Source organism: Blastomyces gilchristii, assembly GCF_000003855.2.
Source record: "Blastomyces gilchristii SLH14081 genomic scaffold supercont1.4, whole genome shotgun sequence".
Lineage (NCBI taxonomy): Eukaryota > Fungi > Ascomycota > Eurotiomycetes > Onygenales > Ajellomycetaceae > Blastomyces > Blastomyces gilchristii.
The window spans coordinates 1,335,852-1,353,295 of record NW_003101679.1 but is presented as its reverse complement, the minus strand read 5'-3'; the positions used below and the strand labels follow the sequence as shown (position 1 = coordinate 1,353,295).

The window sequence follows — 17,444 nt, the reverse complement described above, 5'->3', positions numbered from 1 at the left end:
ACCTGCAAATACATTCCGTTTATCCCATGCAGCCTATGTGCCTTTTATATCACATGAGTTCTTGTGGAAAGGAGAAGTCAAATAAATGTCATGAAAATGCGGAAAAAATCTCGTGGTATAGTAGCGGGTTGGAATCAAAAGAGGGGGAAAAGAAAGGGGGAAAAAAAAGGGGGGGGGGAGAAAGATAGTAGCCAATATAGCTACATAGTTTAGAATAATTTAGCATCCGCAACAACTGCGCGATGATCCGAATTGAGCACCCCATCATCAAATTTGTTAGGCAACACAGCATAGCCGTCAACAATCCAGGACATGTTAGCTCCGCGCTGTGGGCCGAAAAGAACGTAATCGATTCTCTTTGGCCCTTCATCCTCGTAGCCAAAGCCAGTATAGGTATTTTCGCTGCCATATCGAAACGCAGCATTGACCTGCTTTTGGGCATCCACAAGTTGTGAATCTGCCGCAGTGAGCACGCTATAAGCTTCCTGGTTCTCTTCACTGTTGAAATCTCCCGCCAGGAAAACACCATTGATATTTCGGCCGGCCAATTGGTTCTTGGTGAGAAACTGGTTGATCAGGCCGAGGATCAGTTTCGCCGCTTCGTATCTAGACTTGGAACCCTGGTCGTCAAGATGCGTATTCATGCCCAGCACCCGCTTTCGGCTCACAATGTGCTTGAAAACGCCAATTGTGATAATTCGGACGGAAGAAGCGTCCCAGCCTCTGGATGGGACCGAAGGGGTTTCAGAGAGCCAGACAGTTTTGGACTCTTCGAGTTCCCAGACCGCGGGGCGGTAGAAGATTGGAGAGAATTCCCCTGCCTGCTTGCCGTCGTCCCGTCCGACGCCAATATATGCCCATTCAGCAGTGGCGTCTTTGTTCGCGTTGGGGTTGAGACCTGAGAGGATGTCGGTTAACTGGACATGAAGTACCTCCTGTAAGCAAATGAACGTCTCGGGATTGTGCCGGGAATGATAATGGAGTTCGTTTATCAACCGTTGCTTTCGGTCCTTCCAGGGCTTTTCACCTCTGAAAGGCGCCGATGTGGCATAGCGGATGTTATGGGTGAGGATACGCAGGGGTAATGGGCGGTCCACTTTCATGTTTCGCTTGGGGGAGAGTCGTATCTATATAAAGTCAAGTGGTGAAACACTAGCAAGGAAAAGTACTCGTAAAACATTCAAGCGTGTCATCTATGACGCGCTAGCATTCAAGACGGAAGCAGCACAAATCACTGTAAGGTCTGAACAAAGGAGACAAAGACCAGCCAGCAAGATCGTCCATATGCCCAGCTGCCCCATGATCACATCCACATCGTTTCTCTCTCCCCGCTGCAGGCTAGTAGTGAGGATGGTTTGGCGCACGAAAGTGCCAAGAGACAGCATCATGTGATCGTAATACACGAGTATCGAGTACTCTCATTAGTTACCGTACTGTAATATTAGCCTGGAGTCTTCCCAGCGAGTGAGTGGCATCTACAACGTAGGTAACTACTCGTATGGCAACAAACCTCGCAATTGCTCCTATGAAAGCCCAAGGGAATCCCACAATTATGATGAAATACAATGATTTATTGCCCCTTCGCAGGGATCATTGTGTCTGCCGTCGTATTCAGCCCGTAATGGTAGTCGACCTATAAGCTCCTATTAAATTCCCACGTAAAATTCCACTAAACTCTTCGGTTTCGTTCCTCTGTGCCATAGTTACCTTTCGTCCCCCCACCCCACCACCCCTCACTCACACACCTAGCTTGCGACAACAATCCTTATTTAAAACGTTCTCCTTCTGGTATACGCACACACAACGAGCTGCCAGTTCATTCTATACCTCCCCATATCTTGACTTCGATTTATCCCTCGCATCCTTTGCGAGGCCACTTACTCCGCAATGGCCGAATCTACCGAGATTGGTGAGTTCTATTGTTCGTTGGACAACCACAATTTCTATACGCACGCACACTTTTCGGGCAATGAATTGCCTGGTGTTCCCAAGTGCTGGTACCACCAGCTTATAACCCTTTATTTTAACCCGGTGTATTATGTGTATTTTGGTCATTTATCCTGTGTGGTGTTTTTATTTATATTTTCTTTTCTCTTTGTGAACTAGGTGCACTTCCGGGATAACGGCTGTACCTTTAAATTACATCATTGATTGACTGACCACCCTTTCTTTACGTACAGACTACACCCTCAACAACCCGGATACTTTGACGAAGTACAAAACCGCTGCCCAAATCTCACACAAAGTTCTCGAGGCTGTTACAGGTGCTGTGCCCTTTCCCCTTTGTTCTCCTTCAAGTGTTTCCGCTTTCTTCCTTTTCTTCTGAAGATCTTCCGAAACAAAGGAAGAAGAAAGCAAAGAAAGAGAAAAAAGAAGCAAGAAAAATAAATGACTGAGAAGATGTCGTCTGCTCAATTCCCCCAAAAAGAACCACTCGACCAACGCTCCCCTCCCAGAAGCTGACTTTGCTGCAAATAGGATGGTGTGTCGAGGGCGCGAAGGTGGTCGAGATATGCGAGAAGGGTGATAAGCTTCTGGATGAGGAAGTTGCCAAGGTCTACAAGGGCAAGAAAGTCCCCAAGGGTATGTGGATATAATATTATTGGCGGTTGAAAACCGCTGCTTCAATCCGGCCCTCATATATACGTACCCCTTCATCAATTCCGGGATCATGCAAAAAAGAAAATAACAAATTCGTCGTCCGCGTATATTTGTTTGCTCTCCAGGCATTTCCCACCCAACTACCGTCTCTCCTAGCTCGTTCGTCACTCCGTATACCCCATTAGTGTCGGATGCGGAGGAGGCCGCCACAACGCTCAAGGCCAATGAGGTCGTCAAGATTCAGCTAGGTGCGCAAATCGACGGGTTTGGCACCATTGTCTGCGACACAATTGTTGTAGGCAGTGACGGAAAAGTCACTGGCCGCGAGGCAGATTTGCTCGTGGCAACTTACTACGCGAACGAATTGCTCCTGAGGCTTATGGTCCCCCCGGGCCTCCTCGCAAGCGGCTCCGACGAGGAGAAAAAGCAAGCCGCAGCTGCAAAACCACCCACGCAATCCGCCATTTCGGGACTTTTGGAGAAAGTTGCTAAATCGTATGATTGCACTTTGGTGGAGAACACGACTAGCTGGTTGTTCGAGCACAATGAGATCGAGGGGAAGAAGAAGATTATTCTTGCGCCTAGCGCGGGCATTAAGGGGGAGGGGTCTGCAGAGGTTGGAGAGGCGTGGGGTGTCGAGGTCGGTCTTAGTCTTGGATCTGGGAAGGTCAAGAATTTGGAGTACAGAGCTACTCTGCACCGCCGTACCACGACTACGTATATCTTGAAGAGACCGAGCTCGAGGCAGACGCTCTCGGAAATCGTTAGGAGGTTTGGAACCTTCCCGTTCAGTCTTCGCCAGCTTGAGGATGAGAAGGCTGGGAAGGTTGGTGTTGTTGAGTGTGTTCGTGGTGGGGTTGTTCGACAATATGACCCTGCTGGAGAAGCTGATGGGTCGCCAGTGTCGAGATTATTAACCACTGTTGGTACGTTTTAAACCTGATATTTGTGATTCCCCTATGTGCAATCCCTCTTTTTTCTAGGGAAGGGATTGAGATATTCAGGGGTTCTGCTTGCTAACATCTGTATTGTAGTGATTACCAAGAATGGTTTGACGAGGGTGGCCGCTCCTCCACCCCTTGACCTGTCCAAGGTTCAGTCAGACAAGAAGATTACTGATGAGGAGATTTTGAAGATCCTCGAGCGCCCGTTGGCGCGATCCACGGGAACGAAGAAGAACAAGAAGAAGAAGAAGAAGCCGGCCAAGAAGGCTGCTGCTGATGAGGAGGATGAGGAATCCAGCGGCGAGGAGTAGAGGAAATGGTTCTTTTATTGTCTTTGCCTTGCTAGTCCAGAAATATGGACCAAGTTCACCTCTCTTGGAGCGAGTTAATTTTGTGCTATCCTTTTCCTGCTAAGGAGGCAGTCTGAATCGCAAGGGAAATGGGTTGCTTTATCTCGCCGGTGGTTGCGGTGTGCGCCTAGCAAGAAGAGAAATCCACCAGGCAAGGCATCGCTGTTCTCACTTTCTTATATTAAGAGGGGCACCAAAGGGCAGGTTAGGTCCTTAAGACCATGCAGGCTATAAGAGAATGAAATTTACTTTACTTTGCTTGCTATGCTATTATTGTTACTTCATGCGGTTCTTCTCTAGATGCATACACTATACTATCTGCTTCCTTTTTGTCCCTCTTTACTGTTTACATTGTTTCTCGTGACTTCTTTTGCTCTGTGGTTGGGAGCTGGATTAGACAGCAAGATCAGGAAAACGGGAAAAATTCTGATATATTGTGATGAAAAGGGGTTTATAATATATTTTCCGGACAAATACCTAGTGCATGTACATGTACATGTACATATAGGTACATGAACGGGTCATACCACAATACTCCTCCTTTTTTTTTTTTAAAAAAAAAAAAAAAAAAAAAACGTAGTGAAAATAGTAGTTGAAGGGCAAATTCAATTGAAGAAACCCCTCTTCCCCTCCGCCCCCATCGCAGTCTTTGTTGAGGCTCTTCATTCATAGCCACGGGAAGTGAATGAATGGGGACAGCATTCCCCTTGTGTTGTTAGGGAGACTCCGCAGTGTTGTTTGCGGGGGGGGGGGTGTGATTTGTTACATTGTTCTTGTTGCCCTGTCAGTGTTGTTGGGGTGGGAAGTTCCGGCGTCCGTCTGACCCCTTTAGGGTTTTAAGAAAATTCTCCCTCTCCCTCCCTTCACTTGGATTCTCTCCAAAACCAACAATTTGGAACTTCCAACAACTTCAGAGTTACTTACATTACTCACCCCGCTTGTTTACATATATTTCTCTACTCGATAATCTACTCATCCGCGACAATTTAAATCATCAATCGATCCCCTGTAAGGTTCATATGCACTTCGGACATCCCTGAGTAGCAACCAACACGATTTCTCCCTCGATTACTGCTTGCACCTTGTCCTGTTCAGCTTCAGTCTCTTTCTAAATCATTCGAGATTTCTCACTGTATGTAGCTTCGTCTCTAACTTCTCTCTTTTTCTTCCCTGTGTCCCCCTCCTCCAGAAAAACACACTCTTTTCCCGCTTACTTAGCCATCCCCTTTTTACCCTTCCCACACACACAATAGCGTGCAACCAACACGTCTCTCCTGTCAAAAAGGGTTACAACTAGTCATCTCTACTCGAGATCCAGAACCCCTATTAAATATCTCAAAGCCATCAGTTTTTAACTATCAGGCCCTTTTCCACGAGCTTCTAACACGAGAGATCTCCCTCTCACATCCAACTCATTACAATCTTCTCCCTATTTGTTGGGCGCCACATTCCACACTTGCCTTGACCCTCAACCCCATTCTTGTCTCTTCATCAAACATCAATCACTTTAAACCAGAATAAACTGGATGCATCGATAATTCCAGCTATCTCTAAGAATCCTCCTCATCATCATATTCCCCCCAAATCCTGTCAACTTTGCACCCTTTTCAGTCCCGGAAGTGAGAGCCCCTGACCAAGCACTATATCTCCAAACAGCCTCCACAACACCAAAATTCACCAACTAAATAATCCAGTCTAGGTTTCGCTACAAGGTCTACCATTCTACAGTTTTTCAGGCCCGAAATCAACAGGTTGTGGTTGACGTGTTTTTTGGTGTTGTCCACTGTGGGTGTTGGCTGCTGCTCCCTCCTGGGCCAAACCCCTCGGAAAATCGTGTGACTTGGCTGGTCAAATCTCGCTCCCCTTTCGCCCTTGCACCAACGAACGCTTGTTCCTTCTCCCGCTCCAAATCCTCAACACCCGCCAGGCAACCCGCCGGCCGCACCACCGATTCCCCGAGTAACCAGCTGCAGTTTTGTGGCTAGTTTGGGGATTCCTCTCCTGTAGGTCCTTCCGTTTTGTTTACTTCGGCGTCCCTGAGCTAACTCCTGCTGTGCAGCCCCAAGAACCCTCGTCGCGAACCGTGCAATTTCGCAGAGAAAGCAAATGGCTCCTAAAACCCGATCTTCCCGCGCTACTTCCCACAACAACTCTCGCCCCTCCACTCCTCTAGATTCGTCTTTGCCATTCCCTTCCTCATCCGTCTCAGAGGCGACAAGACCGAGGAAACAACGAAAAACAGCGCACAACGCGCGTGGCCCTACGGAACCGTCTCAGGAGCCCCTGTATGGTCAGGAGACAAAGACATCTGCACAACACCCAGATCAGCAGCCCAGTAATCAATCAACAACACTAGCCGACACACAGTTACCCCCCTCACGATGGGACGAGCCGTGGGTTGAGCCTGAATTGCCCCCTCCAACTCCAAGCTACAAATTCGACTCAAAGAAAGGTGAGAAGACCTATCATCTAGCTAGTACTACTCCGTTAGGTGTACTTCCGTCGATCAGTATACGTCGACGACTCGGTTTGATACCTACTGTGAAATCTTCTACTCCAATTCCTGCCAAGAAAAACGGCACTAAATCTGCAAAATCAACACCCACTGGTGACGACAGGCCGGGAACTGCTTCGACTTCCGCGGAGGAGCCTGCGCCATCAGAAAGTCCATTCATGGAGGGCGGGTTTCAACCCTTCGAGAACGGAGATCAAGTCTTAAGCTCGACGCGCTCTAGAATGGGGAACAACCACTCAGAAACGGAGACCGCACCCGTTAACGGTCATCCACATCCACCAACACTACTTTCCACGCCGCCTACTTTGAAATATCCACCGGAAAAGATTTTACAAGTTGTTGACGCCGCCATCGCGCGCGCAGAGGAGCGTAAGGATATTAAAGTTGTCAATGGCCTGCGACGCATCAGGGATGCGACGAGTAAAGATCAATTCCTCTTCGCTGTTCTGGAGGGAGTATTCAGCAAACAGGCTGGGCCTCATGAGAAATCACTATTTCAAACTGTTATGCGAGATGCAGTCAAAAAAGATCGACGCGAAGCTCCCACCCACGAAGCTACTACCATGACGCGTACCCAGTCTGCTGCTAGCACCTCGTCATCGCTATCCTCTGCAAAATCTCTCGATGCCGAAACCTTCGCCCCTGCAATGACCTCTGGTCGTGCGGCTAACTCTGTTCATGCAAAAGGCAAAGGAGCACGAGGGTCACACGCCAAGGGAAAGACACGGTCCGTCCCCACCAGGTCTCAGTCCATCTTCCCATCTTTAGAAGACGCCGAGATTCGAAAACGCAAGAGAATAGACGATCCAGAGTACTCGGACGAAGCCCTTGCAGCAAAGCGTTTAGCGTTGAGAAAGACCTTCAATGACTTTCCTGTACCAGAAAGCCACATTCGACCCTCCAGAACCCCTGCCGCCAGTTCAACGGCCTCTCCCACACCGCAGTCAGCCCCTTCAACCCGTAGCAAAAGATCAAGAGAGACATTCGAGTCGAGTGAAGCCGGAGATGAAGTTGCCCCAGTAGTTCAGCAGAAACCTCCCAAGAGAACACGGAAATCTGTAGCGTAAGTGATTTCCATATGTTTTAGCTCACATACCATCTGTTGGATGTGGCTTATTTTTTAGTGTTTACCTTCATACTGACAGATTCCGTTTTGCTTATAGGCCACCGGACGAAATCGATAACATAGATTTCTGTCGCTTGTGTAACGGTAGCGGACAGCTTCTGTGCTGTGACGGGTGTATTGACTCGTTCCATTTCGAATGTTTAGCACCACCCATGGACCCAAAATCACCCCCCGAAGGAGAGTGGTTCTGCCCTACTTGTAGGGTCAAGGGAACAATGGGTCCCCTGATCGAAGCGGTGGAGAACATGCCGCCGAAGAACTACGAGCTACCACCCGAGATCCGTGAATTCTTCGAGGGAGCGAAAACGGGCGAAGACGGGGTATACAAAGAAGTCCCCGTTCTTCCGAGGGGCGGTAGTCGCCCTCGAGGGAACCGCACGGGTCGTCTTGACGAACGTAACGCTTTGTTACGGCTTACTGATGCCAAGGGAAAGCTGATCACCTGCATTAGGTGTGGCTTGACGTCCAACGGGCGCCGGCCAATCATCCAATGCGACTACTGTCCTTGTTCGTGGCATTTGGATTGTCTTGACCCGCCGCGGTCCAACCCACCGCCACAGGTGCCTGGGAGCGAAAACCGGGCACTACATTGGAAATGCCCGAACCACATCGATCACGACCTGGCTAACCTGGATGGTATCGGGCGGGGACGTCTCGCACACATTCGTCGCCCGCGCAACCCGAAGTTCATCGACATTGAGATCATTCCCAGCGACAGCGAGGCGGAGCACTTCGATGAGCAAGAGATAGCCGGTGCTGTATATCGTGTGTCAGAACGCGGCGTTGTGATGGATTTCGTCAGTCGTGTCAAACGGTATGTTGTTATAACCTGTATCATAGTTTTGCTGTGTTTTACTTGCTGACCCTTTCCAGTGATTATGTGGAAACCCAGGCTTTGGCAGCTATTAAGGCCGCTGCGGTGCGAACCGTCCAGGCTACAGCTACTCCGGTGGCGCCGGAATGTGATACGAACGCTCAGGATGCCAAAGACACTGTATCCTCCAACAGTTCCGCCCAGGAAACTGCCGTGGCTTCCACCGCTCAGAACCGGGGGGGAAATACAGATGCGGATGCGGATGCTGCTTTGTCTCAATTGGCACCGGCCGAGCGCGACGCTGTCATCGCACTCGGAGGCATGGCGGCAGCCACTCAGCCGGCTGCTCCCGCGTATCCTGAGCGGGCCGCACTGCTGGTCAGCCAGCTCCTTGCGAACGTTCCGGAGAGTGCTCGCATGGACACTGACGAAATCTCTCTCCTCCGGGCCATCCAAGATTCGGCCAATCAACGCATCCAGGCATTGACCTCGGGCTCCGCTACTGCTTATTAGTATCTCTTCTCCCGCTCGTGATCTTCGGACCACCCTGCTGCTTGAGAGGGTTGGGAACGTTGGTGCGTTAGTAGCCTTCTACTAGCTAGTACTCGCTCTCTTATATCCATGGTACACCCGCCACGTGGTGTACGGACAGGTCTTCGAATCATTGTCCCCAGAGCTGAGGAAAGTTAGGTAGTTTAGCACCGAGTGATACGGTCTCCGTACCCCATGTGTTATGATTGCAGGTCTTGGTTAACGCAGCTGCCACCCATGATTGACCCGCTCAGGTTCTTGTGCTTTTTCTCGTGATATAGAACATGACATCCAGAAACCGCATTCCAACGCGAATCTCGGTGTTGGTGCCTCGCTTTGTTACCTTTTGTTTTTTTTTATTCCTTCGTTCCTCGGTCCCGCGTCTCAATGCCCTTGTGATAGGGTGTAGTAGACACAACGATTCTCCGCCTGTGTCCGGTATGCGGCTATGGTACTGGCGATGGTTCGCTGTGAAGTTCTGGACTTTATGTTTTTCCCTTTTTGAAAAGGGGAGGGTGAATGATAGCGTCTTCTGCTTTACTTCGGAACTCGCCAATCCCGTCTTACCACATCTCTTCCCGTGAATGACTGCGCTATTTCGATGTTTTCCCGACCCCCTAGCGTTAAATCCATACGGCGATCTCCCCCTCGGACATAAGAATCCCTCTCGCCTTCCACTGCCGCCTTCTACAAACGAATACGTCTTCATTTGTTATTTTTCTTTCTATGTCGCCCTTTTGAGCATATTATTCTACTGTATAAACTATATTGAGCAGAAAAGCTGTTTTTTTCATTTTATCTTTTCGGTTTTTCCTTTTCAAATGCATTGGGTCGGAGTTAAGGAAGACATCCGCTTTTTTGTCGAACAGGAGTTTTGGTTTGACATTTTCTTAGGTTTTCCTGTTTATCTTGTATCTTGCCATTGGAGATATTTCTCGGATTTCTTCTACAAAAAAGGACATTTATTACCCAGCGAGGGTGGGTTTGCTTGGAGTTTGGGAGTCTGAAATTTCTGTATTGAGACTTTGATGATTTTTCTTTTACCTGTCTCTCACAGAGACATTGTTTTGGGTGATTGATACCCTGTACGCTCATGTGTTTTGTCTCCTCATCGACCCTTATCACACTCATCACGGGTCAACGATTTGCCGGGTTGAAATTGGATCTCCGTGGTGATCATTGTTGCTGTATACATGTTCGATTACAGAAAATAACTACCGTTTTTGCTATTGCTTTCGGTTGCTCTTTATGTTCTGTACCATCCATCGTGTTTAACAGGCTAGACAGCTACTTTTGTTGTTTGTTTCTTTGCTTTGCTTTTATCTTCCGCTCATGTATGTACAGTATAGACAGAACCACTCGAACCGAGTGTGTGTGTGAACAGAAGCCCCCGTCTTCTGGACAGAAACTTGATATTTTTTTTTTTTTTTTTTTTTTTTTTTTGGCTAACTCTTTTTTATTGCATGTATATATATATATATACATACATGACATTCCAGCGTGCAATTCGCGGCGTCGTGTATGTATTGTGTAGGCTACTGGGGCAAAAGAGCTCGATCACCACCAGCGCTGCTGGTAGAAGGGCCGATCAACCGCGGGAACCCCAACATATTGTGTCAGGTCACGTGATCTGGCTTACTAATCCTTCCACATATTGTACGTGAAAAATTGAAGAAAACGTCAATTTGTACGCAGCGTAGATGTTAGAACCTATCCGCCTTCCCCTGAAGGCAGGAAGGGCCTCGGGAAGCCAGTAATTAATTTTAGGTTTGGCATTTCCTTGGGCGACCATCAAATCGCCTCTCACAGTGCGGAGAATGTTAATTAGCGGGTAAATCGGGATGGCCACGAAGTAGGACTTTCTTTCTTTCTTTCTTTTTTTTTTTCTTTCTTTTTCTTTTTTCTTTCTTTTTCTAATCTTGTATTCTTTTCTTCTTCTTCTTTATTCTATGGGCTTCTTTTATTAATTCGCTAACTAGTTGGTAAAACATTGATCCTTTAAATCATTATTAATCCAGGAAGTAGCCGGAAGCAATAACTTTTCGAGTGTTATTTCAAAGCTCATTAGTGAAGAGAAATGAATATATACTACTATTGACGGTGGTGAAATGGTATTTGGGGGTTATATTAATATAATATTCAATCCAATCTAAACGCGTCTGCTGCCATTTTGATATAACTTATAACTTGAAAGGAAAGACAATAAATAATAAGAACGTTCCTAGCCGTTAGCAAATGGGGGTATGGAGGGAAAAATCATGGATGAAATTTAAGCATTAGCACAACAGGAGCGGACATATATGGAAAAATAGGTGGTGAATTTGAAGAATAGAAAAAAAAGAAAAAAAAAAAAAAAAAAAAAAGATAGAGAGAGAGAGAGAAAAAAGAAAACCCCCAGAAGCACAACATGAGCAAGAAACGATCAATAAGGTGAGATTGGAAGGAGGAAGAGAGAAAGCGAAAACATGGGAGTGGGAATTTTCAACCTTGCAACTGATGTTGCTGGAACCGAAAATCGAGAGAAAAATACTGCCAATAATAGTAAAAGGGGTAATATACAGGAGGTTAGCCATAGAACAGAACAAACAGAAGGTGAAGCAGGCTGGTTGGCTGGCAGTTAGGGTAACGGTAAACGAAATTCAAAGAAAGGCTGTCGTCTAATGTGAAGTGTAACAAATATGGGGCAAGAGGTAGTTTGCCAACCGAAGAAGGCACAAAAGCTAGCGGGTTGGGTATAAATATCTCATTTCGCTCCATGTGGGTTTTTGCTAATCTTTCCTCTCCATTCTCCATTCTCTTTCCGCTTAAATAACCGTATCGATTTCCTTTGTTTGTGATATCATTCCTTATATTTATCGCGTTGTCATGTTTCATTTTGCTGTTTCGTTCGGTATTTTGGTCCGTCATTTGAGCGTGCCCGGGGGTTTCTTTTTCCTTTTTCCCCTCCTTCTCTGACAGAGGAAGCATGGTGAAGAGTAAAGTGCTATCCACCTCACAGGAATTTTTTTGGCATGTTTGCGCGACGTCGTTTGTACATGATATACGAAGCGGCAAGGGCAAGTTGGAACGCAACTATTAGGAAAATGAAGAATCCCATTCGTGGCGTGGAAGATAGTATCTCTAAAAGCAAGGAAGTTTCTATAGTGAGTTTTGGGGCTTTCTTTTGGATAATTCCAGTATGGCAGGTCATAAAAAGGTACTAAAAATTTTCAAGAGAGCGAAAGATATATACGTACGATGTGAAGTTGACTGGAGTTGCTCAATCACTCCCGAGTGGGAATTTTTCAAGGAGTCCTGCAGTTTGTTCAGTTGCTTCTTGAGCTCAGAGTTTTTCACATCCTTCTGCACGGCCTGGATCATGTTTTCAATACGCTGCATCCGTTGTTCTATTTGACCGGCCTGGTCACGACTTGGAGCTAGCTTTTTCAGTGTATCCTGATGACGCTCATCGACTTTGCTGGATAGTGAATGCATCTCAGTCAAGAGTCTTTCGGTAGTGCCAACTAGCGCATTCAGACGACTTTGCAGGTCATTTAGCCGCTGATCGATGGCACTGTTGTCAACATTAGGCGCTCGTTGCTGGTTTGGGTTCGCGTTTTGGGCGTTGCGGTTTGGAAACTGCTGGTTTTCGTAAGGCCGATGCTGGTATCCCTGCTCTCCAGGAGCTGTTGCATCTGGTATGCTCAAGGCAAACTTGAAGACTTCAAAAGAGTCTGGGTTCTCGGCAGACGCGGCTGTTATTCCAAAAGTGTTGCCCAATGGAACAAACACCTGTTGGCTGTTAGTTGGATATTTATTTACACAATGGATGATTTATATAATGGTGGGGAACTCGCCTTTTCTGTTGCAAAGCACTCACGGCCGTCAACCAAAACCTTGAACCTTGATCTCGTTTGTTGGATTTGAATGTGAGAGAGGCGTCCGAGATTTCGGTATGCATAGTCACAGTGTCCAAATGCTAGGCTGTCAACGTTTGTAGTTTTATAATCTGTGGTGCCGTCATTTAAAAATCCTCGGATGCTTCCACCCTAGATAAAAACAGTTAACAAGGGGACCCGCACCGGGGGCGGAACGTTATATATAATATAAGCCTCAGGGCCATCGACGACTTACCCTTCCACCCTGCACATCCAATACAAGAGCAAATCCATCAAATTTACCAACAGTGTATATACTCGATGTTGAGACCGTAGACGGTCCATCCTTCACGTACCACAGCTGGAGATTTCCGCCTCCCCTATCCGCACCATTGGACCTGAATTCGAAGTCGACAGTCCATTCGGCTTTATCAAACCTTTCCAGTAAGTTAGTATCTCTCAAGCTCTCTACATCTAGCAGGGTAGTAAGAGTATATACTTACGGCTGTTCCGACCACAGCGAACCCCGTTTGTTGCCCGTATACGGAGGCGTCAAAATGATCCGATCAGACAACTAGATCATTTTTTTTTAGAGAGAAAGCCTTGTCATACTATATTCAGTAAGTATTGGATCACACCTTATGAGGGGTATGCCCCGTGCCAGACAGCTGCCAGCCGGGGATTAAATGCTTGTCTGCCGATATCCTGAATGTAACTGTCAGAAAACAGTCTTGGTGTCAAAGAGAGATACGACCTTGGAATAGCATAAACATACCTCCCATTGAGACCAAAGCTCGCCTTCTCAATAATAGAATCTGCCTGTGAAACTGAAACAAAGGCTGAAACCAGAGTCAGGAATTTTGTAATTCCCCATGATTGAACCATTGCGGATTCACGGAGGGGGGTATGATATTACAGATCCCCGGAAATGGTAGATCCAAGTGAAGAAGATTATATGAAAAGGACAAAAGACAACCGCCGCAAGCTATTCCCAACAGCACCCCTATTATCCCGCCCCTCACAGCAACAAGGCCGAGTTATATCTGCAAGGTTTGTTGAAGTCTCAAGTTCAGACTGGGAGAAAAGCTTGCGGGGCTCCAATAGTCTATGGTTGAGATGCAAGAATGGGACACAATGAAGGAAATAAATGTATGATCAGATCTAACAGAAATTGCTAATGTAAGCTGATCTAGCCTATAATTTCGTTCCTCATTGGGCGCGTGTTTGTTCAAAGAAGATAGATGAATTAGTATTCAAACGCTTTATTTCGGCCAGCTTGTCCTCAGACGTTTTAAGGGGAAGTTGTTTACAATCAAACAAACGTGCCAAACGCGCCAAGATGTAACTTGGCTTTGTGACAGGGAAGTGGAAGTTTGACAGATCATGTGACCTCTAAAACGTCAAGGGTTCCAAGGTTCGACTTGTCAAACAAAGCAAACATCCAAGCTTCAACCTCAACTTCACCCCGAGAAATATCGAGCTTCAATTCGGGCCCCATCAGGAGTGACAGGTTGGGCGCCGAATTTCTTCTCTTCTTCTCCACATTTTGTGTATTATTATATTTTTTTTTTCTCAGTAAACTTCCCCACAATCATGTCCTATGGAGGACTTTTACCCCTCGTTGGCGCAATGCGCGGTTATTGCTACCGCGTTCAAGGTCCTGCTCTTTCCAGCATAGTATGTTTTAAAGCCTGAAAAAAACAATTCGATATGAGAAGTTGAATACTCAAACAGGCATGAAAATCAAAGTGCTTGAACTAACGGATGTTTTCTTTGTTGAAGTAAATCAACAGATTTTGAAGTCCACCGTAATTGGTTGGCAATAACCCATTCCCTGCCTGTGGAAAAGTGGTACTACGAGGTATGTTGTGTCGAGAGCTTTGTTGTCTATGACTCCAATTATTTTACTTTAATTTTATTTTTCTATGCTATTTTCAATCAAGGTTATTGATTTTGGTTAAACGAAACTAACATTTGATATCCAGAAAACTTCCGAATGGACTCTGGACTACCCACCGTTCTTCGGCGCGCTAGAATGGCTACTCTCGCAGGTGGCTGTCTATGTTGACCCAGCTATGCTGAAACTGGATAATCTGAACTATGACACCTGGCAAACCGTTTATTTCCAGCGATTCTCTGTCATTGCGCTGGAGCTTGTTCTTGTATTTGCACTTCACCGGTGCGTTTCTCCTTTCCGCTTTGAAAAAAAGGGGTTGAAGGGTGGTTTGTCCTAATTCGGGAAAAAATTAAATGCGTAGACATATCCAATCAGTGGAACTTGGGAGTAAACGGCTCGCTCACGCAGCAGCGCTTTCCATCCTCCTATCCCCCGGCCTCCTAATCATCGACCACATCCACTTCCAATACAACGGATTTCTTTACGGGATTTTCATCCTGTCCCTTGTACTGGCCCGGAAGCAATCCACTCTCCTCCACAGCGGGATCACATTTGCCATCCTTCTCTGCCTGAAACATATCTACCTCTACCTCTCGCTAGCATATTTCGTCTACTTGCTCCGCGCCTATTGCTTGCACCCTAAATCGCCATCAATCTTCCGCCCCAGATTCGGTAACATCATCAAACTTGGTGTCGGTGTGTTGAGCGTCTTTGGTGCTGCTTTTGGGCCGTTTGTTTACTGGGGCCAGTTGGGCCAGATTAAGGCCCGGTTGTTTCCGTTCTCGCGTGGACTGTGCCATGCGTACTGGGCGCCGAACGTATGGGCTATGTACTCGTTTGTTGATCGGGTGCTTATTTTAGGTAATGTTATATGCCTCGGCTGGCCCAGTCATTTTTTTTTGCTCCTTCCCATCCCTATAGTCAATGGCAAAACAAATAGCTAACAATGCTTTCATTCCACAAACCCCAGTCGCACCATCTATTGGTTTAAAAGTTGATCCAAGTGCTCTGGGTAGCGTCACGAGGGGGCTGGTGGGAGATACCTCCTTCGCCGTTCTTCCCGAAGTGACAAAAGAACACACCTTCGGCTTAACTCTTTTCTTCCAACTGGTATGCAGACCTTTCACTATCCCCGATTTTCCCCTTCCACCCATCCATCCCTAGCCAACACCCCTCCCTCTCCTCTCTGCGTACTCAGCTCAAACTAAAACCAAAAAAAACAGCTCTGCCTGGCCAAACTCTGGTTCCAACCAGACTGGGACACCTTCATCGGCGCCGTGACCCTCTGCGGCTACGCCTCCTTCCTCTTCGGCTGGCATGTCCACGAAAAGGCAATCCTCCTCGTAATCATCCCCTTCAGCCTGCTCGCCCTCAAGGACCGGCGATACTTCAGCGCCTTCCGGCCGCTCGCCGTCGCGGGGCATGTCTCCCTTTTTCCGCTGCTATTCACCGCCGCCGAGTTTCCCGTCAAGATCGTCTATACGATTTTCTGGCTTGTGTTGTTTATGTTTGCTTTTGAGAGGCTGGCGCCGGTGCCTGTGCGGCCGAGAGTTTTCTTGCTGGATCGGTTTTCGATGTTGTATGATAGTGTGGCTATTCCGTTGATTGTGTATTGTTCGTTTGTGCATGGGTTGGTCTTTGGAGGGGGCAGGTATGAGTTTTTGCCGTTGATGTTTACTAGTTCGTATGCTGCTTTGGGGGTTGTGGGGAGTTGGGTCGGGTTTATGGTTGTTTATTTCACTGCGTAGGATGTGTAGAGTAAGAGAGATTTTGGACAGATGTAGAATGATAGTAATGGGTATTTGAAAGATATTTTTCTTTTTCAAAGGGTTGATAATATAAAGTTTATTACCTATTTGTTTTTATCAGATTATTGCTACTCTGGTATATCCCACCTAACCTCGTGTAATTCCATTAAGGTCTCAAAGTAGTATATGTTAAATTCCATTCCTGAGGCGGTAGAGACAAAAAAGTATGATATCCCCCTTCAACTATAGCGGAAATTAAAGCAGAAATTAAAAAGTGGTATCAAATGAACACGATGCCAGGTTGATATAATGGGTTAATCTATACAAATGGTTAAACCAGAAGAAAGCGCATTTACGCCTTAACTGAGGTATGATGCATTGAACTTCCTCACTCGCCTCCTGTTCCAGTTTGAGCGAGGAGTATAGTATGCTGCCCGTGCTAGGCCGATCATCCAAGGGGGGTGCGTGCAAAGGGGAACCAAGCCGATGGCCCCCCCTTTCTTTTATTCCTTGAGTTAGTTAAAAATAGGCACATCAAAAATCGACATATAAATGAGGTTGTGAGAAAGCTCTGCCAATTCTGCGTCGAACGAGGGTAGATATGGGGGGGTTGGCTAGTGGGCCGGGGACGGGCGTGGAGGCGGTGGGATAAGCAAAAGTTGAGGATGGAAGCAGGTGGGTTGGGGTTTCGTTGACGAAGGGCTTTTTTATTATTATTTTTTTTTTTTGGGGTGAGGCTGTTTATGGTTTGACGCCAGGCCCGCTTCATGGGCCCGCAGCGCCCTGTTGTTTGTACGATACGGTACGATACGCCGGGAAAATTACGGGGAACGTCAAAATTGACTGACGGGGGGTTGGTGGGATGGATCAGGGAGGGCTATGGCCGCTGGGGATCTATGAGAGAAGATATAAACTAGAAATAAAGGATGGAGGATAGCTAGAATTTTTGAATGGAGTTTGAAATTCGTAATTGTATATGTATTCCGTATAGTCGGATGTATACTCGAGCACTCCCGACGGACCAACTTACAGAGTTACGCAGCGGTAACTTGTATTGTTGT

At 46.9% G+C, this 17,444-nt stretch overlaps 5 protein-coding genes across 8 annotated transcripts; 3 read left to right on the top strand and 2 right to left on the bottom strand.

Moving 5' to 3' along the window:
* Positions 1 to 155: 155 nt before the first annotated feature.
* On the bottom strand, positions 156 to 1,103 carry BDBG_02806 (endonuclease/exonuclease/phosphatase; the record flags this gene model as incomplete). Its single annotated transcript, XM_002626583.2, has 1 exon — positions 156 to 1,103. One exon carries the CDS (start codon positions 1,101 to 1,103, stop codon positions 210 to 212), a length of 894 nt encoding a protein of 297 aa, XP_002626629.1. The 3' UTR covers positions 156 to 209.
* A 407-nt stretch (positions 1,104 to 1,510) lies between these two features.
* On the top strand, positions 1,511 to 4,470 carry BDBG_02805 (methionyl aminopeptidase). Its single transcript, XM_002626582.2, has 5 exons — positions 1,511 to 1,909; positions 2,181 to 2,264; positions 2,479 to 2,583; positions 2,727 to 3,527; positions 3,636 to 4,470. The coding sequence occupies exons 1-5, from the start codon at positions 1,888 to 1,890 to the stop codon at positions 3,854 to 3,856; spliced, it is 1,233 nt and encodes a 410-aa protein (XP_002626628.1). The 5' UTR covers positions 1,511 to 1,887; the 3' UTR covers positions 3,857 to 4,470.
* Positions 4,471 to 4,571: 101 nt separating this feature from the next.
* BDBG_02804 (nucleus protein) lies at positions 4,572 to 10,318 on the top strand. 4 transcript variants are annotated; one of them, XM_031720961.1, is made up of 5 exons: positions 4,572 to 5,027; positions 5,595 to 5,898; positions 5,955 to 7,473; positions 7,574 to 8,350; positions 8,410 to 10,318. In XM_031720961.1, the coding sequence occupies exons 3-5, from the start codon at positions 6,002 to 6,004 to the stop codon at positions 8,861 to 8,863; spliced, it is 2,703 nt and encodes a 900-aa protein (XP_031577315.1). In that variant the 5' UTR covers positions 4,572 to 5,027; positions 5,595 to 5,898; positions 5,955 to 6,001; the 3' UTR covers positions 8,864 to 10,318. The 4 variants fall into 4 exon arrangements, with proteins under 4 accessions (XP_031577315.1, XP_031577314.1, XP_031577313.1 ...); XM_031720960.1 differs by having other exon boundaries at positions 5,590 to 5,898; XM_031720959.1 differs by having other exon boundaries at positions 4,572 to 5,514.
* Positions 10,319 to 11,232: 914 nt separating this feature from the next.
* Positions 11,233 to 14,026, bottom strand: BDBG_02803 (lectin family integral membrane protein). The gene is made up of 7 exons (XM_002626580.2): positions 13,514 to 14,026; positions 13,377 to 13,443; positions 13,242 to 13,312; positions 12,995 to 13,175; positions 12,718 to 12,909; positions 12,118 to 12,652; positions 11,233 to 12,001 (listed from the first exon to the last, which is right to left on the bottom strand). Exons 1-7 carry the CDS (start codon positions 13,621 to 13,623, stop codon positions 11,874 to 11,876), a joined length of 1,284 nt encoding a protein of 427 aa, XP_002626626.1. The 5' UTR covers positions 13,624 to 14,026; the 3' UTR covers positions 11,233 to 11,873.
* Positions 14,027 to 14,184: 158 nt separating this feature from the next.
* Positions 14,185 to 16,535, top strand: BDBG_02802 (dolichyl pyrophosphate Glc1Man9GlcNAc2 alpha-1,3-glucosyltransferase). The gene is made up of 6 exons (XM_002626579.2): positions 14,185 to 14,415; positions 14,521 to 14,599; positions 14,724 to 14,917; positions 14,997 to 15,496; positions 15,606 to 15,745; positions 15,859 to 16,535. The coding sequence occupies exons 1-6, from the start codon at positions 14,339 to 14,341 to the stop codon at positions 16,381 to 16,383; spliced, it is 1,515 nt and encodes a 504-aa protein (XP_002626625.1). The 5' UTR covers positions 14,185 to 14,338; the 3' UTR covers positions 16,384 to 16,535.
* The last annotated feature ends 909 nt before the right edge of the window (positions 16,536 to 17,444 follow it).

Excerpts from the sequence above, each read along its gene's own strand:
- BDBG_02803 (XM_002626580.2), bottom strand. The coding sequence starts at position 13,623 with ATGGTTCAATCATGGGGAATTACAAAATTCCTGACTCTGGTTTCAGCC. Across the intron at positions 13,313-13,376 it reads CGGGGCATACCCCTCATAAG|TTGTCTGATCGGATCATTTT; the intron begins GTGTGATCCAAT and ends AAAATGATCTAG. Across the intron at positions 12,653-12,717 it reads AGTGCTTTGCAACAGAAAAG|GTGTTTGTTCCATTGGGCAA; the intron begins GCGAGTTCCCCA and ends AACAGCCAACAG.
- BDBG_02805 (XM_002626582.2), top strand. The coding sequence starts at position 1,888 with ATGGCCGAATCTACCGAGATTG. Across the intron at positions 1,910-2,180 it reads GGCCGAATCTACCGAGATTG|ACTACACCCTCAACAACCCG; the intron begins GTGAGTTCTATT and ends CTTTACGTACAG. Across the intron at positions 2,584-2,726 it reads GGGCAAGAAAGTCCCCAAGG|GCATTTCCCACCCAACTACC; the intron begins GTATGTGGATAT and ends TTTGCTCTCCAG.
- BDBG_02804 (XM_031720961.1), top strand. The coding sequence starts at position 6,002 with ATGGCTCCTAAAACCCGATCTTCCCGCGCTACTTCCCACAACAACTCT. Across the intron at positions 7,474-7,573 it reads AGAACACGGAAATCTGTAGC|GCCACCGGACGAAATCGATA; the intron begins GTAAGTGATTTC and ends TTTTGCTTATAG. Across the intron at positions 8,351-8,409 it reads TTCGTCAGTCGTGTCAAACG|TGATTATGTGGAAACCCAGG; the intron begins GTATGTTGTTAT and ends GACCCTTTCCAG.
- BDBG_02802 (XM_002626579.2), top strand. The coding sequence starts at position 14,339 with ATGGAGGACTTTTACCCCTCGTTGGCGCAATGCGCGGTTATTGCTACC. Across the intron at positions 14,918-14,996 it reads CTTGTATTTGCACTTCACCG|ACATATCCAATCAGTGGAAC; the intron begins GTGCGTTTCTCC and ends TTAAATGCGTAG. Across the intron at positions 15,497-15,605 it reads TGATCGGGTGCTTATTTTAG|TCGCACCATCTATTGGTTTA; the intron begins GTAATGTTATAT and ends CACAAACCCCAG.